The following is a 25100-nucleotide window of genomic DNA, read 5'->3' on the forward strand; positions in this document are numbered from 1 at the left end:
CTGTGGGTAAAAGCTCAGCACCTAGGGCTTGCCGATGGCATGGTCGGCGGTTCGAATCCCCGCGACGGGGTGAGCTCCCATCTTTCGGTCCCAGCTCCTGCCCACCTAGCAGTTTGAAAGCACCTCTAAGTGCAAGTAGATAAATAGGTACCACTTTATAGCGGGAAGGTAAACGGCGTTTCCGTGTGCTGCGCTGGTGTCTCCGGACAGCGCTGGCCCCTGGCCTCTTAAGTGAGATGGGCGCACAACCCTAGAGTCGGACACGACTGGCCCGTACGGGCAGGGGTACCTTTACCTTTACCTTTTTACTCTGTAAACTGCCCTGAGATCTTGTGATGAAGGGCAGTATATGAATATAATAAATAAAATACAATAAAATAAAATAAGTAAATGGTACCTAGTTTTACATCGCAAAATGCATAATATTTGCTTGTAATGGGCAATTCAACATAATCTACATATACTGTTTGTCACCTCTTTTATATATTATTTGAATAAATTTTCTCTTTATGTTAAATCATATTGCTCTAACTACACAAGTGTCAAAGTAAGGACAAGTGTGCTGTTTTTATGAGTGTAGGGTGTGTCTGCGCATGCTTGTGTGCACATGTCCGTGTGCCGGCTAAATTTCATTCTGCATGGGTTTGCAGCAGAAGAATTATTCTGGGCATATAGAGAAGTCTATGCTTGCATGTTTTTTTGCAACCGCTGCATGCTTGATAGTAACAATAAGAAAATTTCCAGCTTCTGGCTTTTGAAATGATCATGATTCTCTGATCTTTTTAGCCCAGATGAAGAATCTGCTCAGAAGTTCATCCCTTTTGTTGGAGTGAGTAGTATTTTTTTCCATTAAGAACTCTGACAAATTTTCATCCCCAAATATTTTCATGGTGAAAAGTGTGCTTTCAGAGATTACAACATACACCCCCAAATCCCCGTCTTTCATTTTTCCACATTTTTCTTTGCCTGTTTACAGCTGTTACGTCCACAATCTGTGGCAGCAGCATAATTTTTAACAAATCCGAAGATGACCTTTTCCTTCTCAATCACAGATCATGTTAGTTGATATCCTGATGTTGTGGAGCTACATAGTCAGTCATATTTGGCTATGTTATGCAACCAAAGCTGTATTGCCCTCACTCTGAAACTCTGATCCAGTTTTATATGCACATGCACACATTGAACCTTGTGTCCCATTAAGAGCAATAGCAATATTTCCTTGGATACTTCATGACTGATGCTTCCCATTTACTGCACTATGCTCTGACCTCAACGCTGGTAACCAAATTTATTTTACTTTTTTATTTATTGAATTCGTATACTGCCCTTCACCTGAAGATTGCAACATTGAAATTCAAAATGAAAACACAAAATACAGAATAAAACAAAAACAAACCGGTAATACCCCACCTCCCACAAAACGGTTAACGTTAGCCTGATTAGCAAGTCAGTGGGGGCACATTTCCCACCCCCAAAGCACTTTTGAGCTCCCCTCAACAACAAAGTCAGCTGCTTTTCAATGGGTACAGGAAACCGATTAAACTGTCACTGCAGAGCTAATAATTCTATGTAAAATGTTTTTCTTCTTTCAGGTGGTAAAAGTTGGAATAGTTGAACAGTCCTCTGCAACTTCAGGTAATAAAAACTTTCAACGATGTTGTCATTTCTCACTAAAGCATGGCATGGACGTTGGAGGCCGGTAGTCTGACTATAGTCCAAGCGATCCCAGATGTCTGGTTTTCAGTTGTATTTTATAATAGTGCCCCAACAGAAGTATATTGTCCAGATCAAGGGAAGCAATATTCTCGGCCCTGTTCTGCGACCAGTTCTGAGCAACACAGTTGAAGAAGGATCTTGACAAGCTGGAAGGTGTGACGATGCTGGAGCCCTACTGCCATGGCAAGAGGGCTCTTGGTCCCCATCGGAGCATCACATCTCCCTCCCTAAGCCGGGCAAAAGCTTCCTGGGCTTTGGGAGGGAGGCACCAGGCTTTAAAGGTTTAATACTCTAATTTACTGGGAACGTTTAGGGGACTAGCGTAGTCTCCCTAGTCCACTGACCTCACTCCATTGCATGCTCACAAGGTCTTTCAGCTTCCGAGCACAATTCAAAGTGTTGGTGCTGACCTTTAAAGCCCTAAAGGGCCTTGGTCTTGTATACCTGAAGGAGCATCTCCACCCCCATTGTTCTACCCGGAAACTGAGATCCAGCGCTGAGGGCCTTCTGGTGGTTCCCTCACTGCGAGAAGCCAAGTTACAGGGAACCAGGCAGAGGGCCTTCTCAGTAGTGGCACCCGCCCTGTGGAACGCCCTCCCACCAGATGTCAAAGCGAACAACTACTACCAGACTTTTAGAAGACATCTGAAGGCAGCCCTATTTAGGGAAGCTTTTAATGTTTGATGTATTATGGTATTTTAATATTTTGTTGGAAGCCACCCAGAGTGGCTGGGGAAGCCCAGCCAGATGGGTGGGATATAAACAATAAATTATTATTATTATTATTATTATTATTATTATTATTATTATTATCATCATCATCATCATCATTATCATTATCATTATCATTATCATTATCATTATCATTATCATTATTATTATTAAAGGTGACCCCTCACCATTAGGTCCAGTCGTGACCGACTCTGGGATAGTCCTTTGCTATAGGTTGATGCTGTCGTCTGGCAGTATCATTTTTTATCCACATGGCTCTCCGTAGACCCCTGACTACCGTATTTTTTGCCCTATAGGACGCACATTTTCCCCTCCAAAAATAAAGGGAAAATGTGTGTGCGTCCTATAGGGCGAATGCAGGCTTTTGCTGAAGCCTGGAGAGCAAGAGGGGTCGGTGCGCACCGACCCCTCTCGCTCTCCAGGCTTCAGGAAGCTCTGCGCAACCCTCAGGAGACCGGCTCCGAGGGTTGCGCAGAGTTGCCTGTAGTCCCGGGCTCAGCGCAGCTCTGCGCGGCCATTGGGAGCGGGGCGCAAAGTCCTGCTCGGCTCCCGATGGCTGCGCAGAGCTGCCTGCAGTCCCGGGCTCAGCACACTTCTCCCCATCGCCAGCCCCACAAGCTCGGGGACAGCGGGGAGGCGGAGCGCGCCTTCCCGCTGTTCCCCGACCTGGTTCTTCCAGCCCCGCGCCTGGGGGGGAAATAAATTTTTTTTTCTTTATTTCCCCCCCCAAAAAACTAGGTGCGTCCTATGGGCCGGTGCGTCCTATGGGGTGCAAAATATGGTAACTTCCTCTCAGCAGTAGCCGTCCCCCTCAGACCATGTGCTGAAGCAGAGCACACAGCAAAACACACACAAAAGCAAAGCCTCCAAGCAGCTCAGGCAAGTAAGCAGCTCTTTTCCAAAAGACACAAGCTCACTTTGTTCTGTGTCTTCCACTAATCCCTCACAAACGCCCTCAAGCAACTCAGAAGGAAAGCAGGCTGAATGCTCACTGCCACAGAACCACCCTGAAGACCAACCAGAAGGAATGCTCAATAAAGACAATATAATTTAACCTCCATGTCAGCTTTGTGTGAGCAAATTGGGATCAAAGCTCTGGAGGAGCCCCTACATCAGCAAAGCTGAATCAGGGATTTGTTACCATTTATCTCATTCCTTTGGAAAAATACACTAACCTGACTTGTGAGTAATTTGGGAGGGTATAACTTCATTTTCATGGGACGCAGGTGGCGCTGTGGGTTAAAGCCTCAGCGCCTAGGGCTTGCCGATCGAAAGGTCGGCGGTTCGAATCCCTGCGGCGGGGTGCGCTCCCGCTGCTCGGTCCCAGCGCCTGCCAACCTAGCAGTTCGAAAGCACCTCCGGGTGCAAGTAGATAAATAGGGACCGCTTACCAGCGGGAAGGTAAACGGCGTTTCCGTGTGCGGCTCTGGCTCGCCAGAGCAGCGATGTCACGCTGGCCACGTGACCCGGAAGTGTCTCCGGACAGCGCTGGCCCCTGGCCTCTTAAGTGAGATGGGCGCACAACCCCAGAGTCTGTCAAGACTGGCCCGTACGGGCAGGGGTACCTTTACCTTTACCTTAACTTCATTTTCATTATGCGCTTTCTTATTCACATTAGTTTTCTTTCCCCCTCTCTCTCTGTGTTGTAATATGTGTACTTCAACTTCAATCGAATATTGAAAAGATATTCATAAAAGGAAAATTACAAAATTTACATTTTTAAATAAATTGCTACTCCATTTTTCTACTTCCCCCAGCCTGATCTAGATCCTCTGAATTCTTCTGCCATTGTCAATATTACAGTATTACTTCTACGACTATCACTGATAATAATAAAGCATAATATTATATTCTAATTACCGGTACTTAATAAATGCCTAACATTTTCTAAGTGCTTAGCTAATATTAAGATAGCTCATTCTCACAGGCTTATTTTATAATAGGCATGATAGCAATATCTGTTACACAGCTGGTAGCACCTCAGAATCTTAATCTCAGGGTTGTGGGTCCAAGCCCTGTTTTGCAGGGACTAAATTATCCTTCCAATATTACAATTCCATTCCTCTATGAAGACAAAGGAAATTAGTATCTCAATAACTTTTAGATATATTTTTTCCTCCATTTTGCTTTAGAACTTTGCTCATTTTTATTCCACTTGTATTTTATTTACCATTTTTAAAAATTAAACTCATGTTCCTCCTTGTACCAGTTCCAGGTGATTGATCTGCAATGACTGCAACCATAACTGATGCAGTCCTCAGTTTTGCCTCTAGGAAAGTAAGCCAGGCTACTAATTGCATCTACTTACCATGGCCGGATCCTTCCCTTATGTTTGCCAGGCACAGAGGTTTTCCACGCTACTTTTATTCTAACTTTTGTCTTTGGAGAAGCCGTAGCTTTGCTTTCTCTGCATCTCTTGTTCTGCTGATATGTCTGTCACATCTCGCCTGCCTTCTTTCTATCTATCTCTCTATCCTGTAAAGGTCGTTGTTTGCCATATGATGCTTAAAGTGGTCTTTGTTGTCTGCAGACCAACCATTTGAATCCTGTTTTTAAAGGTGACTCGGATGATGCTGCTCCCTGCAGTTCAAGTGTCCTTTCCTCAACCCCGCCTTCTGTGTCTCCTGCTCTGAAGGAATCTTCTCCCACCCCACCCTCCTCCCCATCGGTCACAGGCACCTTGGCTTCCTCCAGGTAAAACACCTTCTCCCCTTTTCTCTCTCTTCTATTACGAAATACGGAAGAAGAAGTAAAACCCCTTTATATGAGGACCTTGAATTGCCAGTTTATCCTCGTGATTTGCTCATATTCTGTTTCATCTCAGCCTGTTCAACACCTTTTTGAAAATTAAATCCCCACCCCCAAAGCAATATTTAGTTGTTTACTTCAGCAGGTCTTCCTGATAGAGTTTTCCTTGCACCTGTTTTTGACACAAGGTTACGCTAGCAGCCTTCAGACATTAACTCAAGTTTTTCCTGAGGTGAAAAACGATATAATCACTTTACTATGAAACACAATAACATAAATAAAGCAAATGACAAAAAAACATCAAAACGATTAATACAATTCAATATCAAATTAATATTTCAAAATAGTAATTGGAATATTTTAAATAGTAATTCGAAATATCAGAAAAAAATTAGTTTTATGAGGTTGGGAGAAAAGCTTTTCTCTGTGCGTGGCACAATGAAAGTGGATAATTTTATAAATTCCTACCATGTCATAAAATCATAGAATTGTAGAGTTGGAAGGAATCTCGGGGGTTCACACCTTGCAATGCAGGAATCTCAGTGTCAGAATGCTGACTCACCTTTTCTCTAAACTAAAAAGTCCCAAATGTGGCAACTTTTCTTCATAAAGCAGTTGCTCCATCCCTTGGATAATTTTGAGAGCATTCCACAAACAGAGCCACTGCAGAAAAGGCCTGCTCTTGTTGCCACACTTCCGGACACACGAAAAAGGCCTCAGATGATGACTGCAGGGTGCAGGTTGGTTCATATGGAGAGAGGCAGTCCTTGAGGAATTGCAGTCCTGAGCCTTTTAAGGCTTTGCAGTATAGGAATGTTCAGGGAGGCAGGAGAGGATATATTGTTTATTAATATCCTTCCTAACCTGCGCTAGCAAGTTCCTTTACTTAAAAGAGTTTCACATTCCCCTTTTAAATGCCCAGTGGGTAGCTAGTTGCCGGCTTGTGTAAGCCTCTCACTTTTATACAATTCAGTCTGTCTTAGACTGAATTGTATATTCTTGGTAAGTTCCCTTAAATCCCTCTTAAAAGAAAAAAAGATACCACAATCTTATACAAAGTGAATAAAATAAATTTACTTACATCAAGCAGAGCATAGTGTGATCCCTGAAGGCAGACTTAGTTACAAAGTATATACATGTGGATCTATCCCATATGGGGATAATCTCTGTGTCCTCTGTTGGCTGGAAGTGAAAAGCTGCTCCAACGATGGAGGAAGTCAAAAAGAGAGAGAGCGCTGCATGCCTTGTCCCTTTTGTTACCTGGACAGGTAAGGTCACGCCCACCTGTAGTCACATGCAAAGGAAGTATGTCCCAGCCAGGAGGAAACAGGAAGTTTTGACTGGCTGGACCAAACACTCCCCTGCATGTCCACTCTAGGAAAACAAGGAATGCTGTACTTCACTGCTACTTACATATCACATCCCACATGCAGGTCAAAACCAGCCTGCATTTTGGGACTTTCCTTAGGGGTGTGGTTCATTAGGGCTGCTGCGATGATCTCCTGCACTACAAAATTTTCCACTATGCTGTGTAATACTCTACAAAGAAAAGGGTTCAGAGCTTCTCTCTTCCTCTGCCTATGCAGCACTTTTAATATCCCCATCATTTCTGGGCTTTATGAAGAATTAAGCAGAACATGACCACATCTAATTTTGCTCTTAAGTCAGCAATGTTATATAGCATTTAGTTGGAATCTGTTTTTAAACAAAGTTGAAATTACATAAATAGATCTGTCCTGTTAAGTTCTAATTAAGATGGTCTACATGTTAGATAGGAAGTGCTGAACAATATGCTATATGTTGCTTCTTACACTGTTTTTGAAGACAGATGTGTACCTGCAAGTCACACTCGGTTCTGAAGAGGCCACAAACTCTGGTTCCTAGGTGCCTCGTTGCAAAGACACACCTGGCACAAGATTCTTGAGGAGGCTTTAATATTGAGTTGTCATTTGGGTCTCAAGTTACATTACCTATTTTCAAATATATGTGCCTGAGTTCTTATAGTTATGTGAGAAGTCTTTTGACTGCACCTGTGCAGCCAAGGCACTTGAAAGGTCGATCACAGTGTCAAATACTAAGCACTGTTCCAAGAATGCTTTTCAATTTGGTATCATCCGTGTTTCTCACCTGGGCTACCTGGGACTGTCACAGCTTAGAAATGATAGTATTTTCCTAACGTATTTCAGCTGTGGCCTTGGTATGGAACTGATGGGCCTTCAGGTGGATTACTGGATTGCAACTCATCCTACGGAGAAGAAGAGAGACTCAGAAAAAAAGGACCCCTCTTCTGCCAAAAACACTCTGAAATGCACTTTTCGGTCTCTCCAGGTCAGCCGTCTGCCTACGAGTGGGGATGCCATTTCCACTCCAACGATGTCAATGACGGTTGTCACAAAGGAAAAGAACAAAAAAGGTGCAGAAAAGGGACACTTCTTGGCTATTGTAACATATGTTCTATTGCTTAACATTAGCATTTTTCAGTAGTAAAATATTCCTGGAGCTCGAACTCACTGACTTTGTTAGTGTGTGAGATACATTTAATTGCACTAGAGTTTCCAATTAATTTTAGCGTACCTTTCTGTCTTGCGACGCTGTGCTGGCTGCTCTAAATCTAGCTCAAGCTAGGACCAGTTCCTTCACATGTGGAAACTGATCATAGTGTAAACTTTATTTTCTCATGTTGGAGTGGCATGTTAGCATTTGTGTCTACCGTTCAATGAGCATAGGAATTCACCTTGAGCTTTTCCTCTGTGGTTAGAGTGGAAATAGAGCTACAGTGAATTTGAACTGTCATTCCCTCCTTTAAAAATAGTATAAACAAGACATTACAGGTGCTTCGGTACCATATTTTTCGCTCTATAGGACTCACTTTCCCCCCTCCAAAAATTAAGGGGAAATGTGTGTGCGTCCTATGGAGCGAATACAGGCTCCTTGGCTTCAGTGATAGCAACACGAAGCCTCCGAAGTGCAGAGGGAGTGCTCCCTCCGTGCTCTGGAGGCTTTGCGTTGCTTTCGCTGAAGCCTGGAGAGCGAGAGGGGTCGGTGCAGGCTCTCCCGGCTTCAGCAAAAGGAACCCGAAACCTTCAGAGTGCAGCGTGAGTTCCCACTGAGCTCCAAAGGCTTCAGGCGGCTATCCCTGAAGCCTTCGGAGCACAGCGGGAACTCGCGCTGCGCTCCGAAGGCTTCGGGTTCCTTTTGCTGAAGCTGGGAGAGCAAGACTCTCCTGGCTTCAGGAGAGAGGGAGAGCTGCGTAGCGCCCCTTCGGTGAAGCGGGAGGAGAAATGGAAGGGGCTCCGTTTCTCCTGCTTCGCTGAAGGGGCGCTGAGCAGAGAGGGGGAGAATTTTTTTCTTGTTCTCCCCCTCTAAAACAAGGTGCGTCCTATGGTCGGGTGCGTTCTATACAGTGGTGCCTCGCAAGACGAAAAACTCGCTAGACGAAAGAGTTTTCCGTTTTTTGAGTCGTTCCGCAAGACGAATTTCCCTATGGGCTTGCTTCGCAAGACGAAATGTCTTGCGAGTTCTTGCGAGTTTGTTTCCTTTTTCTTAAAGCCGCTAAGCCGCTAATAGCCGCTAAGCCGCTAATAGCCGCTAATAGCCGCTAATAGCCGCTAAGCCGCTAATAGCCGCTAATAGCCGCTAAGCCGCTAATAGCTGTGCTTCGCAAGACGAAAAAACCGCAAGACGAAGAGACTCGCGGAATGGATTAATTTCGTCTTGCGAGGCACCACTGTAGAGTGAAAAATACGGTAATTGTGGCCAACTGGCACACCAGCCTTACCTGGAGGAAGGAGCTTTGTGCCACACTTCAGTGCTGTAGACATCATGCTTTAAGAGCTCGAACCTTTAGGATGGGAGTGGAAAACCCTTTCAAATCCAGGGACCACATCTTTTTTTCTGGCCACACCCTGTGGGCCAAATTTGACAGGTGGGTGAGAGGGGGAAGTACAAGTTGAATGTGAAAGGAGAACAGGAGAAGATACAGGAGATGGGTAAATATACTTTGAGAGGCACAGGGGTAGGTGGGAAGGAAAAATATGAAAAATATGAAAGAAAAACCCTCTGCTTAGAGCAGGCATAGGCAAACTCGGTCCTCCAGATGTTTTGGGACTACAATTCCTATCATCCCTGACCACTGGTCCTGTTAGCTAGGGATCATGAGAGTTGTAGTCCCAAAACATCTGGAGGGCCGAGTTTGCCTATGCCTGGCTTAGAGCTTCTGGATCAGTGGATTTTGTCTCAAATGTGGGCTGGGGAGGTCACAATATCTCCAGAGCCAGCGTAGATATCAATAGAAAATGTCAATAATTTTACCAAACTCTGCCACCATTTTGTGACTGGCTTTGCCCCTGTAGCACCATTATGTGACTGGTGGGTTTCAGCGATTTTCAGCCATCTCAAGTGGGCCCTGCAGGTAGAAAGTTTGAGATGCCCTAGCAGAAACCAGATCTGTCCAGGCACCTCTCCACTTGGCATGCAATGAGCATGCACACGACTGCTGATGCGTGTGCCATTTTTGATGCCAAAAGGGGGCAGGGTGGACTGGACTTGGGCATGTCCTGCTGGTGCATGCAGCGGCCAGGAATGGAGCCCCCATGTAAGATTCCTTTGTACTGTAAAAGGTCCCATTAATTCCCAGCTTTCTGGATCTTAAGACGTTCACTCAGGAGAGAGGACACCGAAAGATGGTGCTGCTGTGTTTACATATCTGCTTCATTTCCTCTAGTGATGTTTCTGCCTAAGAAAGTGAAAGACAAAGACTTTGATTCTAAGAGTCAGTGCATAGAGGGGATCAGCCGGTTGATTTGCACAGCGAAGCATCAGCAGACTATGTTGCAGGGTAAGTGCGCGTTATCCAGTGCTACGACTGCCAGTCTGCTTTTGCACATCCTCCTTAGTTCATTCTTTATCTCTTGTGTTTACGGGTTTAGTTCCTTTGCAGAGCAAGCTAGAATGAAGTTCAGTTTTAGGCCCAGATTCTCTGAAAAGATTTACAGTGGTGCCCCGCAAGACGAATGCCTCGCAAGACGGAAAACCCGCTAGACGAAAGGGTTTTCTGTTTTGGAGGTGCTTCGCAAAACAAATTTCCCTATGGGCTTGCTTCACAAGACGAAAATGTCTTGCGAGTTCCTGCGGGGTTTTTTCCCTCCCCCCCCCTTTTCCTAAGCCCTAAGCCGCTTATCAGCGGATCCGCTGATAAGCTGCTTATCAGCTGATCCGCTAAAAGCCGCTAAACCGCTAATAGCGCTAATCCGCTAAGCTGTCAATGGGCTTGCTTCGCAAGACGAAAAAACCGCTATACGAAGAGCCTCATGGAACGGATTAATTTCGTCTTGCGAGGCACCACTGTAGTGCTCAGATAAATCCTGGCGTCCAGCCCGCTTCGGCTGCGCAGCTACCAGGCCAGGCCTTCGGATTTCAAAGGCCACATTCCAAAGGCTCTGAGCAACAGCAGAGTTCAGCAGCAGCGGTGAGAGAAAGCTGTAAGTTCCAGTGCTTACTTCAGTGTGCTTAAATAAAGTCCACTCAGGAGCTTAGCAGCTAAAAGCAGTTTTTATTTACAGCAGACTATCCATTATCTGGACGCAGGTGGCGCTGTGGGTTAAAGCCTCAGCGCCTAGGACTTGCCGATCAAAAGGTCGGCGGTTCGAATCCCTGCGGCGGGGTGCGCTCCCGCTGCTCGGTCCCAGCGCCTGCCAACCTAGCAGTTCGAAAGCACCTCCGGGTGCAAGTAGATAAATAGGGACCGCTTACCAGCGGGAAGGTAAACGGCGTTTCCGTGTGCGGCTCTGGCTCTGGCTCTGGCCAGAGCAGCGATGTCACGCTGGCCACGTGACCCGGAAGTGTCTCCGGACAGCGCTGGCCCCTGGCCTCTTAAGTGAGATGGGCGCACAACCCCAGAGTCTGTCAAGACTGGCCCGTACGGGCAGGGGTACCTTTACCTTTTCTTTATCCATTATCTATCACAGCGAACAGCATCGTGAAAAACACGTCCTCTCTCCTCAAAAGCGAAAGTAGAGAGAAAGAACAAAGGCTGGAGACTCTCGGAAATGACGCAGAATCTCCCCCCTCCCAAAAGTAGGCAGGGCGTACACTCTGAGCTGTTTAACCCTGTAAGCTCAGGTTCTCTTGACAGATTCTCCGGCCAAATCCAGAACACCCCCATTTGAAGAGAAGGGGTCATCACTTGCCTCTTTCCTCCTTGTGCCTGTGATTATTTTCACACTGTCTGTATTAGTGTTTCCCAACCTTTTTACGGCCGTGGCCCCGGGTGGTGCTGTGGTCTAAGCCACTGAGCCTCTTGGGCTTGTTGATCGGAAGGTTGGCGGTTTGAATCCCCACGATAGGGTGAGCTCCCGTTGCTCGCTCCCTGCTCCTGCCAACCTAGCAGTTCAAAAGCATGCCAGTGCAAGTAGATAAATAGGGACCACTGTGGCCGGAAGGTAAACGGCATTTCCATGTGCTCTGGCACTCGTCACGGTCTCCCATTGCGCCAGAAGCAGTTTAGTCATGCTGGCCACATAACCTGGAAAGCTGTCTGTGAACAAACGCCGGCTCCCTCAGCCTGAAAGTGAGCTCCTGTTGCTCGGTCCCTGCTCCTGCCAACCTAGCAGTTCGAAAGCACGCCAAAGTGCAAGTAGATAAATAGGTACCGTTCCGGCGGGAAGGTAAGCAGCGTTTCCGTGCGCTGCTCTGGTCATGCTGGCCACATGACCCGGGAAAACTGTCTGCGGACAAACGTCGGCTCCCTCGGCTGCCAGTAAAGCGAGATGAGCGCCGCAACCCCAGAGTCGTTCGCAACTGGACTTAACTGTCAGGGGTCCTTTACCTTTACCTTTTTAGGGAAGGGTTTTGCAATGTATCTGGATGAATTTTGATGCATTTATTCTTATGGCAAGGGGAAATTGCTGGGGTGTAAGTTGAAACCAGGTCCCCAAGCACTTCTGTCCTAATCGTCTTTCTTTATCTCCTGCTGCAGTGCTTATTGATGGAGTGGAGTGGAACGACGTGAAGTTCTTCCAGCTAGCAGCACAGTGGTCTTCCCATGTCAAGCATTTTCCCATCTGCATATTTGGGCATTCCAAATCCTAACAGAGCAGGAATTATGGGACAGTTCTGCAAGCCACAACACATGAGTACCAGCTGTTTGTGCTCTCTTACTTACGTGCTTGGATAACAGCTCAGATACGCTTCTGTTTGTTCTTCTGTTGTCTGCAAGGGAAGGATAGTCCTTAAAACCTCAGCAATTCAATATTAAGTCTAGCCAGCCATCTAAGATACTTGCAAGAGCCCTTAATAATTTTTTAAAAACCCAAGAGTAACTTGCTTATTAACGTAGAACCTGATTAGATGGAGAGTGGGAGCATGCTTGTGAAATTTTCCAAATTCAGCTGGAGAGTAAATTCCAGGGGGTGCCCTTCCTTAGCACTCATCCAGCCTCCCCCACCCAAATTACTCCCTGCTTTCAAGACAATTTCTCCATCTAGGACATCTGATCTAGGCCTCCTCACTGCGACTGCTTGTCACCATGATCATTATGAATACCAGGATTAAAATTCCTGATAGACCTAGGTAATGCCATTTTTCCCAAGGGAAAAGAGAAAGAAGGTGTGAGGGGTGTGTGTGTCAGATTTTCCTCACTTCCTCTTACCAGCAACACCCACCCCCCAGTAGCATCAGAAGGTCCAGTTTCATTGAAAGCAGGAGAAATTTCAGAGGAATGCTGGACTGAATGGATGGAAAGGAAGAATTGGGGCAGCTTGGAAGCTAAATAATGAGTATCAGAGTGGCTGATAAAATCATCCAAGTTCCTTTTTATTTCTGGGGAAATTACTCTTCTGAACCAATCCAATATGAGGGTGCCCATTTTGACAACTTTTTTGTGTTAAAATAAACGCTAACCCCTAAATTTACATAGAAGCAAAATTGTTAAAATCATTCTCTCTTTGTCCCAGAATGGGCAGCCTGCCACAATTGATTGCAAATTGCGGCTCATACAAGTGACAGACCTTCTAACTGTGATTATGTAATCTGATTCCCCCCACCCCCAAACTCGTGGCTATCTGACTTGTGGTAGAGCACTTTTCAAAACATAAATTATGAACGTTATTTAGAAATGTAGTACTGCCTATATCAGCAATATATAAAAGCAGCCCAATTTCCGTCTTCTGATGCAATTACCAGCATGTAGAATACCAGTTTGGGGCTTGGTGTGTTCACTTTTGTCTAGCAATTTGCACTTACTAATGTTGACCCGTTAATGTGAGATAATATTTGCAAACATTATGTTGTCACGAAAGAGAAGAAAAGAGAGTTCCTGGGAGATAGAGCTGGTGCCCAGCATGGTGAATAGGACTTATTTCAGCAATATAGCTATGTCTGCACCTACAGAATAGCACAGTCCTGCAGATACTCCACACTAGTTCCTTATCCTCTTGCAGAATTTTGGCCATATTCCCCCTTCTCTCTAGGACCGTCTACAAGACTTTATTTGTACACGCTATTAAAAAGAATGCATAAATCACTTTGGAGAATATGCCCCAAATGTCCGTCCACTGTTCCCTGTTTTTGGTGGCAAATGAGTTTTGAGCTCTCAATGAGATACTTCTGTCTGTGGTGATGGGCAGGTGCCAGGGAAAGACATTATTGCAGTGGCCTAAGTCTTTGCAAAAAGGGACGCGGGTGGTGCTGTGGGTTAAACCACAGAGCCTAGGGCTTGCCGATCAGAAGGTTGGCGGTTCGAATCCCTGCAACGGGGTGAGCTCCCGTTGCTCGGTCCTGCCAACCTAGCAGTTCGAAAGCACGTCAAAGTGCAAGTAGATAGGTACCGCTCCGGCGGGAAGGTAAACGGCGTTTCCATGTGCTGCTCTGGTTCGCCAGAAGCGGCTTAGTCATGCTGGCCACATGACCCGGAAGCTGTAAGCCGGCTCCCTCGACCAATAAAGCAAGATGAGCACCACAACCTGAGTCGTCTGCGACTGGACCTAATGGTCAGGGGTCCCTTTACCTTTAAGTCTTGGCAGGAAACGTCTGCCCCCAAACACTGGTGTGTTTCTGTGTGCTGGGGAGAGGGATGATAAAATTATTGTACTACAGACAAGGACCCAGATTTTAGGAAGAGTGCTGTGAGCTTTTCCTTGGCCACAAAATATCTACAGTTTCATTTTATCATTTGATCCATTTCCTTACTGTTCAAAGTTGGGTCTGCAAGTTGTTCAGTATCGGCCCAACTCTGTATAGCCCTGAAAAGGAGCCAGTGGACAAAATTTTTGGTAGAGCCCAGCAATAATGAGTAGCCAGGGAGACGAGCCATCTGAAAACTTCCAGGTTTGGGTGCCTCATCAATACTCTCTTCCCTTGCCCCCACACCGCAGGTTTGGGCTCATTTGGTATATCTTTCTTAAGATAAAAACAAACACTAATTCTGTTGAAGATCCCTGCAATGCCACGCTTGTATGGTGTGCTGATGTGTGTGTGTCCTGAGATGTCTGCTACAGGCATATGTTCAATTTATTTATTTTTTATTTCTCTTATTGTTTGTTCTTATTCTTGGGAGGTGAGGAACCTAAGGCCTGGGGGCTGCGTATGGCCCTCTAGTCTGGTCTAGTTCTTGGGCCTTTCCCTGGGCCAACCCCTTTCCCCTGACAGCACCCCTCACTCATCCCTCCTGGAATATTTTTGCCCCGTTGGAATGTGTCCTTGAATTCTGCCCAGATGGGAGAGAGAGGTGTGGGGACATCTGTAGAAACTGGCTTGCTGTACAAAGGTAACAATTGCACCTGTTGCTTCCTCCATCTCTGGCCCCACCCGCTGCAATATGTGGCCCCCAGAAGGCTGCCCCTAAGGTAGCCCTCAAGATGAAAAAATGTTCCCCACTCATTCTTTACATGATTGCTTCAATTTGTGCTGCACTTTGGGAATGTGGCACTGCCTTTCCATAAAGTTTTGTGAGAGAGCAACCCTTGACTTTTCTTAGAAGGCAAGTCCAATCCAAGGTGATTTAAGCTTGCTGCTTGCTCTAAGATAGCTTCCAGCATTGCCTTGGGAAAAAGGCACACAAGCACACAAATATTTCTGATTGGACAAAGCAGCCCTTTAAAGGAAGTTGCTTGGTTTCCTCCTTCCGTCCTCCTTCATGCTTGTCCAACCACAATGACTAAAGCACATTTCATATTCCGTGTCTACTTCGCCAAGCTCTGGACTGGCCAGCAGTGGTTGAAATATTCTTTGCTATAAATGGGTGTAATTAAATTTTCTATCCATTATACATAGAGACTAATTCCAGGACCGGGGTCAGCAAACTTTTTCAACAGAAGGCCAGTCCACTGTCCCTCAGACCTTGTTGGGGGCTGGGCTGTATTTTGAAAAATATATATATGAACGAATTCCTATGCCCCACAAATAACCCAGAAGTGCATTTTAAATAAAAGCACACATTCTACTCATGTAAAAACACCAGGCAGGCCCCACAAATAACCCAGAGATGTGTTTTAAATAAAAGGGCACATTCTACTCATGGAAAAACACGCTGATTCCTGGACAACGGGCCAGATTGAGAAAGCGATTGGGCCGGATTTGGCCCCCGGGCCTTAGTTTGCCTACCCCTGGTCTAGGACTTCCACACACACCCGTGGCAACTATTTTGTGCTCCTATTGGGTGGATTTTGACTTGCTCACACAGTTCAGAAGCCACCAGTAGCAATGTGTTTTATCACATTTACAATAAAGTACTAGGCCTGGATTACTTTATGCTATGAGGCAATGTGACTTTGTCCTGAGTTAACTGCTCAAACAGTTGCAAACTGAGGTGTTGGCAGCAATAGCGTTGTATCATAGATGCCTCTCTTGCCATGTTTGGTTTGAGGCACTTGGAATAGTTTGTACAGTGGTGCCTCGCAAGACGAAAAGAATCTCTTCGTCTAGCGGTTTTTTCGTCTTGCGAAGCAAGCCCATTGACGGATTAGCGGATTAGCGCTATTAGCGGTTTAGCAGCTTTTAGCGGCTTATCAGCTTAGCGGATAAGTGGCTTAGCGGCTTAGAAAAAGGGGGGGAGGGGAAAAAACCCGCAGGAACTCGCAAGACATTTTCGTCTTGCGACGCAAGCCCATAGGAAATTCGTTTTGCGAAGCGCCTCCAAAATGGAAAACCCTTTCGTCTAGTGGGTTTTTCGTCTTGCGAGGCATTCGTCTTGCGGGGCACCACTGTAACCAGAAAACATCAGAACTGGTAATGGTTGCTTTTGTTAAGGAAAAGAACTTTGTTCTTAAAAACAGGTGCTGTTGGAGGTCTTTGGGGGTACTCTCTTGCACCTTCCGTTCTTCCATCTGAAGCCGTGGGTGCTCTCACTGACTCCGCCACCAGTGTGCTCCCACTGCTGGTTTGTGAATCCATGAACACAGGTTAGCCACAACTGGCACCTATGCTATAGTTTATTGAGAAATACTGTGTTTTGATGTGTTTCCCACCAAACCAGCTTCCATCAGGTTTGAAAATGTAAGTCATACGAAGATATCCACACATCCTCTCTGCCCACTGGGCAGACAGTGGACAACCTGGGAGCACACCAATCTGTACTGATGTGTTCAACAATTTGCAAATGCAATTTGAAACACAGTCGGGAGTGGGGAGACAACTACAAATGATGGTGGATATATTACTAAACTATTGCTTGTTGCCTAAAATTAATGTTACTGAATATTTTTGATGATACCAATGTAAATATAGTCAAAATAATTGGTCTTATATATGAACTTGGAAGCACAAATAGTAATAGCAACTGGATGGAAAACAGCCCAATATCTTACATGGGACGCTTTGTACCATTCGCTCTGGAATATAGCTATAATGGAGAAAATCATGCATAATTTGACAACAAGGACTAAAAACTATAGACACTTTTTATATGATTTACCAGTCCTTTATGACATATACAGTGAAACCATCATTTTCAAAACAACCTTGGCAAAACTGGACTAGACTTGATGATCTGATAAAGTTGATAGTCATTACTTGGACTTTGTTATTTTAATTCATGTTCAGCTACGCATTCTACGTGCCTGCTTTATTTTTAATCTTTTAATTTTTGTCTGTTATAATTGTTTCTGTTTTATATATATATTGTAAAATGAATTAATAAAAAAAAAAACTTTATCCCCCCCCAAATAAATGATGGTAGATTTGACTGTAATAAAGGCTGTGTAGATATTACCAGCTTAAAACGCAGAGGGATCACCCCCCCCCCACACCGGTAAATTTCAAATCACATTTGCATGTTGTTTACATATCAGCATAGTTTAATGTGCTTCCATGTTGCCCATTGTATTTTCACGCTACATCCAGCTGGTTTCTCCACCCCTGCAACCCACCCACCATTTGCATTCATGAAGCTGTCATCTGTGCATGCACCTGGGTTGACATTAGCCATGTAAGACCACCCACCTGTAAGAAAGGCAGTGTGTAAATGTACACACCTCAGTTTGCTTTCAATTCAGATTAAAACTGGTTTGGCAGGAAATGCACCAAACTGCTGTATTTCTTGATATATCTCTTGCATTTCATAGCCATTTGGTCCCACTGATTACTGGATAAAATTATGAACATGTTACCCATTTAGTTCCTATTTTCAAGTCACCCCTTTGTCTCAAAACTGCTACTCAAGCAGTAGCTTATCAGTCCTTTAATAGGAAGTGGAGTCTAATGATGGAGGGACCTTAGATATGGCAACGTAGCTCAGTGCTTCTTTTAGTAAGCAAGCAGTTTGTGCAGAGTGACCTTTCAGACAAGGAAAAATGAAGGAATGTTGTCCATTTATATGTATTTTTAACAGTCCATCTCTTTCATTGTACTGTTAGTTTGTTTTTAAATCAAGACTGTAAGTGTACATAGCCTTTTTGGAATAAATTGCAATGTACACTACTTTGTGAAATATTTTATGGTACTAATGCCATACTAATAAAATTGGATTGGAAAGCACATACCTATCCTGTCTCTTGCTTTGAAATGACACCCCTCCCACTTTCTGCCTCAATGACATTTGGATCTTGTATGTCAATATTTGGGTGAAAATTTAAATATTTTAGTTAGTACTAAAGGAGCGCGCACACACAACTAATAGAAAAGAATATATGGAGATAGTTTCCATTTCTGCATCACTATCTGCTTCCTTCAGTTTAGGTGCTGCATGATCCAAAACTGCCAACATTTCATCAATTTGGTCTGTAGCTTCTGGGTATTCCCCATTTCCATTTTCCAACATATTCCTCTGTCTCATTTTCTTCATCTTCACCAAACATTGATCTGATCACTTTTAATTGTTCAGCCATCAACTGTTTAATAATACCAACCATCACAGGTTGATCCAAAAGTACATTTGTCACATGGGATGCTTTTAATATTCTGGATATTATTAGCTACTCAATCCACCTTGATGTTTCCCCCTTAAAATTACAGGTGCGGCTGCGCTCTCTCAGAACAGACAAATTCCTTTCTCATGGTTAAGGATGGTTGCTTAACTTTTGATTTCACCCGTTCTTTAGTGGCAGGAAACAAACAAACAAACAAAAGGATTAAAGATGAAGCAGTTCCTATCATCTGTTTTAATCTTTCTTGTCCACTATAAATCAAGCCTTCTGCTTTGCTTTAGAAACTTTTAACAATTACGTAGTTTCCTTTCTATTTACTCTACAACAGAAGCACACGGGCCAGTGTTTCTGTATCACCATTTCTGCATGGACATGTATGATTATGAAATGGGGTTCCCTGACTGCTGAAGGAAGCACCTTCAGTTGTGCACTCAAAAAAGCTCTTCTATCTTTAGAGTCGTTAGATCCCGTAGATAAGATGTCATAGTATGAGGGGGACTACTTTGAAAAGGGTCATACGAGGGATGTAGTTTTTTCATTGCAGGAAAGCATAATGTTGCCCACCACCCCAATCTCTGAGCCGTGAGATTCCAGGGGTTCCAGGTGCCCACCCATCCAATGTTCAATTTCCTAGGAATGAAGGGCAGTGGAGACTGTAGTGCTTTTAGGATATGTGGCTTACTTACATACTTCTACACATCCTGAGCCTACGCTGGAAGGGCTCACAGCCTTAACTCCCCATATGGTCTTGCTTCTTCCATACAGTCATACCTCTTGTTACATTCGGTTCAGGTTACGTCTTTTCAGGTTGTGTCCCACGGCAACCCAGAAGTAACGGAACGGGTTACTTCTGGGTTTCACCACTCGTGCATGCGCAGACGCCCAGAATGACGCCACGTGCATGCGCAGAAGTGGCAAATCGCGACCTGCACACACGCAGATGCTCATGATGTGAACAGGGCTCCGGAACGGATCCTGTTTGCAACCAGAGGTACCACTGTATGTGCACAGCTTCGGATTGCAGCGGGAATCAAGCATGGCTCTTCGTCTCAGGCTTCTGCCTGCTTCCTGCTTTTAGCCCAGCTCATCTACACCTCAGCTCTGGCCTTTGTCCTCCTATCTGCCAGCCACGTGAGGGAGGGGGCTCAACCACCCACCCATTTCCCCCCCAGCACAAAGCAACCTCATTTCTTAGACTAAGGGTCCTGTAAAGTCACCCAGAAACGTGGCTCCTTTGCCAATGGAATCCTTCCCTGCACCCCAGCCCAAACTCACCATCTTACATTTACAGTGGTGCCTCGCAAGACGAAATTAATTCGTTCTGCGAGTCTCTTCGTCTTGCGGTTTTTTCGTCTTGCAAAGCATGCCTATTAGCGGCTTAGCGCTATTAGCGGCTTAGAAAAAGAAAAAAAAAGGAAAAAACTCGCAAGAACTTGCAAGACATTTTCGTCTTGCAAAGCAAGCCCATAGGGAAATTCGTCTTGCGAAGCACCTCAAAAACGGAAAACTCTTTCGTCTAGCGAGTTTTTTTTGTCTTGCGAGGCATTCGTCTTGCGGGGCACCACTGTATGTATTGAACCCCCCTGCTTTCCTGTGAATCAACCACAACTGAAGAAACAAGGCTCGATGGCTAAATGCAGACCAAATGGAACACTTTCAATACGCAACGGTGTGATTTTTTAATATTCAAGTTGTCTGTTTTTTAAGCTTTTTGTACACTGCTTAGAGATGTTCTAAACATAGTAAGCAGTATAGAAATCAAATAATCCAATACCTAAATGTCGCGATCCAGGCTGTTTTTGGAAAACACAGGTAAGGCCAGTGCTTTTTTTTCCTGGAGGGGTACGCATACCCCTAAACATTTTGTGAATCTATTAAGTTTGGCGTCATTGAGGGGCACTATTTCAATATGAGTAGGAAAGCCAGAGTAACCCTAAACATTTTTTTTTAAAGAAAAAAAGCACTGGGCGAGGCCATCTTGGAAACATCAAGCCATCTTCCCAAACACATCCTGGTTGAAAGGACATTTGCCTAGGCCAGTGTTTCCCAACCTTGGGTCGCCACCTATTTCTGGACTCCAACTCCCATCATCCCTAGCTAGCAAGATCAGTGGTCAGGGGTGATGGGAATTGTAGTCCAAAAACAGTTGAAGACCCAAGGTTGGGAAACACTGGCCTAGGCCCTCGGGAGAGTCCATGGGGTTTCAATGGGCCTCAGCCCACCTCAGGACCCCATAAGTAACTGAGAGAGAAGGGGGGGGGAGGCTTGGCCTTCCAAAGTGGCCTTTGGCCGGGGCAAGGGGCCGGCCACGAGCCCTTTCCCCCCCGGGAAGAAGCCCTTCCCACGGCATGAGGATCCGGAAGGGTGGCTGGGGACAAGCGAAGGCGCCTTCCCGAGCCGGCCTGGCGGCGTCCGCGGGCTCCTCCCAGGCCCCGGCCCCCTCCTCCCGCCTGGTCTCCTCCCTCTTCCCCGGTCTCCATTTTCCAGAGGATCCGGCGCCGACGGCAGCGCGAGCAGAGCAGCAGCAGCAGCATCACCGTCGGCGCCTGCCAGGCCTTCTTCGCTCCGCCGCCGCTATGGCTGCCAACATGTACCGCGTCGGAGGTGAGGCCGGCGCCTTGCTCCCCCGACACTCGCCCTGGAGGGAGGCCGGCGGCGGGGTGGGGTGGGGTGGGGGGCTTCCCGAGGCGAGGCCCGAGATGCTGCTCCTCGCTTGCATCCCCCTGGTGGGCGCGAGGGATTGGGACCTCCGCCACCCCGGGGAGAGCGGGGAAGGAAACGCTGCCTGCCCGCGCTGGTTTTCCTTTCTGGGTATAGGGCCCGTGTCAAGCTTAGAGAGGGAAGGTGAAGAAATGCGGGGAGTAGGTCCAGAAAGACCAGGCTCCGTCTTCCCTGGGCATCAAGAGGGGCCAGCAGGCGACTGGGAAGCTGCAAGGCATCCCCACTGGCTTCTCCAGCGCCTGCCAACCTGCCCTTGCAGAGCTCCAGACTCCCCCAGTCCAGAATACAGGCATAGGTAAAAGGTAAAGGTACCCCTGCCCGTACGGGCCAGTCTTGACAGACTCTGGGGTTGTGCGCCCATCTCACTTAAGAGGCCAGGGGCCAGCGCTGTCCGGAGACACTTCCGGGTCACGTGGCCAGCGTGACATCGCTGCTCTGGCGAGCCAGAGCCGCACACGGAAACGCCGTTTACCTTCCCGCTGGTAAGCGGTCCCTATTTATCTACTTGCACCCGGAGGTGCTTTCGAACTGCTAGGTTGGCAGGCGCTGGGACCGAGCAGCGGGAGCGCACCCCGCCGCAGGGATTCGAACCGCCGACCTTTCGATCTCGGCAAGCCCTAGGCGCTGAGGCTTTAACCCACAGCGCCACCTGCGTCCCGAATACAGTCATAGGTAAAAGGTAAAGGGACCCCTGACCATTAGGTCCAGTCGTGGCCGACTCTGGGGTTGCGGCGCTCATCTTGCTTTATTGGCCGAGGGAGCCGGCATACAGCTTCTGGGTCATGTGGCCAGCATGACTGAGCCGCTTCTGGCGAACCAGAGCAGCGCACGGAAACGCCATTTACCTTCCCACCGGAGGGGTACCTATTTATCTACTTGCACTTTGACGTGCTTTCGAACTGCTAGGTTGGCAGGAGCAGGGACAGAGCAACGGGAGCTCTGCCTGTCGTGGGGATTCGAACCGCCAACCTTCTGATCGGCAAGCCCTAGGCTCTGTGGTTTAAATACGTTTCAGGATAAGTATTTTCGGGTTGCGTTCCACGGCGACCTGGAAATAATGGAGCGCGTTACTTCCGGGTTTCGCCATTCGCGCATGTGCAGACGGTCAAAATGACCTCATGCGCAGAAGCGATGAAACGCGGCACGCACAGACACGCCGTCGTGTCTTACGTTCCGTTCGGGATGCGCACAGGGCTCCGGAACGGATCCCGTTCGTATCCCGAGGTACCACTGTATTGTGCTCAGGGTGAGATGGCAGGGGGGGCAGAAGCAGCTGCTTTTCACAACCCGCCAACTTGCCTGCTTTCCTAGACGTGCTTCTTCTTTGGCAATCACTCATAGTTGTCCATAAACACGGTTTTAACAATGAGTCTGTAAGTGACTGTGGAGGCCAGTTCTGGATCCACATGTCCTTCCACAGTTGGGGGCATTGGTTTCCGGGCGGGAGTTGATCACGGTGAGGGTTTGCCAAGCGTGCTTTCCTCTTAGCACGTTTCGCCCTTGTGTCCTGAGTTCGAGTGTCTTCAAAGCTTGTGACGCCTTTGGGAAAGGTCCAACGAAATTGATGTTGAAGGGCAGGCAGCCTTTGCCCTGCATCTCTGGCCCTTGGAGGAGGTTGGGTGAGGGGCAGAGTTGGTAGCGTTGTGCATGACCCCTAGAGCAGGGGTCACAAAGCAAAGGGCTCACACAAGTGCAGGCTTGGGGAGGGGGGGTAACCACATTAGCAACAAGTTGCCTTCACCCAGACGAATATACCAGACATCGCTGAAGCCCTGTTTTATTTTTCCACATATGCTTGGGCATTGTAGACAAGGGTATATGACTAACAGTGGGAGCCTAACCCAGGCTCCTCAAAAGCTAGTCCTGTTGAATTCAGTGGGGTTTTCTTCCAGGTAAGTGGGGTTCGGATTGCAGCATCAGTCACACACTGTGTAGATCCACTGTAGATAAACAGGGTTAAATTACACACATCAAGAGTCCATTGATTTTTATGGGTCTGCTCTGTGTATGAGTTAGTCCAGGGGTCAGCAACCCGCGGCTCCGGAGCCGCATGTGGCTCTTTTACACCTTTGCCGCGGCTCCGGGGCGGATACTAGTGAGGGGAGGAGGCACATTGTGTGCCCCAACACTCCCCACTGTGGCGGGCGCTGTACTGGCTGTGACATCGCATGGGGGCAGTGCGTGTGTTAGTCACGCACTGTCCCGACGTCACCTTCCCGCCCGCTGTCAGATCGCGGCTCCGGAGATATATTTGTTTTAAATGTTGCAATGGTTTTGCGGCTCCCAGTTGTTTTTTCCTTCGGAAACGGGTCCAAGTGGCTCTTTTTGTCTTAAAGGTTGCAGACCCCTGAGTTAGTCAGATAACATCCAGGGCCTTTTTGTAGTGGGACCAAGGCAGGGATTGCCCTGCAAGAAGCTGGCCATATTGCTGCTCACCTATTTAGATAGTGCTTTAGAAATTAGAATTTTGACTGCTGCTGGCTTCTACATCAAGGTATTCAACTAAGTTTTACTGAGAGCAGACCCACTGAAATTATTGGCCATGACTAATTTGGATCCATTAATTTCAATGTATCTACTCAGAATAAAAGTTAGTTTACCTTTTGCTTTGATTAGTTATTAGCTGTTTGTTAAATTTTATACTTTTTTCTCTTTAAAAAACTGTGTTTTAAAAGATTTTTTAAAGAAATGTCATTTCCCTAGTTAGAGAATATCTATTTGAAGGCGTGTGAGAGATCAACCTGTTGTTAGCATAAGAGTTTTCCTGTAATACATACTGGAGGCAGACCCTGACTTGAAATTGTTTTGGGATGCAGCCAGAACATTGACTTCTGAGATCTGCCTTATGGCCCAGTGTCTGTTGAGACGCTTGCTTTTTTGCAGTCAGGTAGAGAAAGCAAAGTAGATGTGGCTGGAACTCTTATCCTGCTTTTTTCTTCTTTCATTCCTTTCATATTATCTGCTTTCATTCTGTTCTGACAATCTGTTGCATTTATTTATTTGTTTGTTTAGTATTTATATGCCACTTAATCGTTAGCATCTCTAAGCGGTGTACATAAAATTACAAAAAAGTGTGTTGGTTTTATGGTAATTGTTGAGGGTGTAGGAGTGGGAATGCTGTGATTCTTTAATTTTATTCATTTATATCCTGCCTCACTACCAGCATGGCTCACAGTTAGGTTTGTCATATTCTAGTTCTCCAGATCGTGGCAGCTTGATTTATATATTATGTAAATCAAGTGAGGAGTTGGGAAATTATGCTCCTTCCAAACTTGTTTTATAACAAGGAAACAGATCATTTGGCTTATTTCTGTATATATCTTGCAGGTGAGAACAAGGGCTGGGCGATAGCTGGTTTTCAACATTGCGATATATCACCAGCCAAACATTGTTTTTTAGTGATATATCACAATGTCTGAAACAGGGAACTGTGTAGGGTGTGTGTGAAGTTTGGGCGAAGGAGCAGTCGTTGGAGAACATGTTGGTTGGGGGAGGGTGGAGATCCTGCGAAGAAGCAGTCAAGGAGATTAACAGGTATGTGCTATGTGCACTGTGGATTCCTCCCCTTGCTTGCGTTTGGAGGGCAAATTCCTTCCACTCCTCCTTAGACAGAAGAAATCCAACTTCACTGCCTTCGTTGCATCTCCTAGAAGCCACCCACTGGAGCTGTTCTGTATGGTCCAGAGGTTGATTACTCCAGACTAGGGGGATGAACCTCTGGAGCACGCAGTAACTAGCTGTAACTGAATGGCTAAACATTTCAATGATAAAGTTGCTCGGTTCTGCAGTGATTTAGATGCTGCTATTGTAACAGTACCAGCTGAG

The 25100-nt window shown here is 46.3% G+C and overlaps 2 protein-coding genes across 15 annotated transcripts in view; both read left to right on the forward strand.

Moving 5' to 3' along the window:
* PACS2 (phosphofurin acidic cluster sorting protein 2) overlaps nt 1–18165 on the forward strand; it is a 59884-nt gene extending 41719 nt beyond the window's left edge. For 7 of the 10 annotated variants that reach the window (XM_079983505.1, XM_079983502.1, XM_079983499.1 and 4 more), the window contains 7 exons: nt 787–829; nt 1593–1635; nt 5007–5142; nt 7383–7609; nt 9920–10033; nt 12173–16081; nt 16405–18165. In XM_079983505.1, coding sequence (XP_079839631.1) covers nt 787–829; nt 1593–1635; nt 5007–5142; nt 7383–7609; nt 9920–10033; nt 12173–12285 — 676 coding nt within the window. In that variant the 3' untranslated portion in view covers nt 12286–16081; nt 16405–18165. Of the gene's footprint in view, nt 1–786; nt 830–1592; nt 1636–5006; nt 5143–7382; nt 7610–9919; nt 10034–12172; nt 16082–16404 lie in introns of those variants that run through there. The other 3 variants (XM_079983507.1, XM_079983508.1, XM_079983506.1) reach the window with 2 other exon arrangements.
* Nucleotides 18166–20887: 2722 nt separating this feature from the next.
* Nucleotides 20888–25100, forward strand: part of MTA1 (metastasis associated 1) — a 68279-nt gene continuing 64066 nt past the window's right edge. For 4 of the 5 annotated variants that reach the window (XR_013840657.1, XM_079983538.1, XM_079983539.1 and 1 more), the window contains exon 1: nt 20888–21158. Coding sequence is in view for 3 of the 5 variants with exons in the window: in XM_079983538.1 (XP_079839664.1) it covers nt 20903–21158 (256 nt within the window). In the remaining 2 variants the exon portion in view is untranslated. The remainder of the gene's footprint in view (nt 21159–25100) is intronic. The other variant, XM_079983541.1, reaches the window with a different exon arrangement.

Source organism: Podarcis cretensis (genome assembly GCF_951804945.1).
Source record: "Podarcis cretensis genome assembly, chromosome: 7".
NCBI lineage: Eukaryota > Metazoa > Chordata > Lepidosauria > Squamata > Lacertidae > Podarcis > Podarcis cretensis.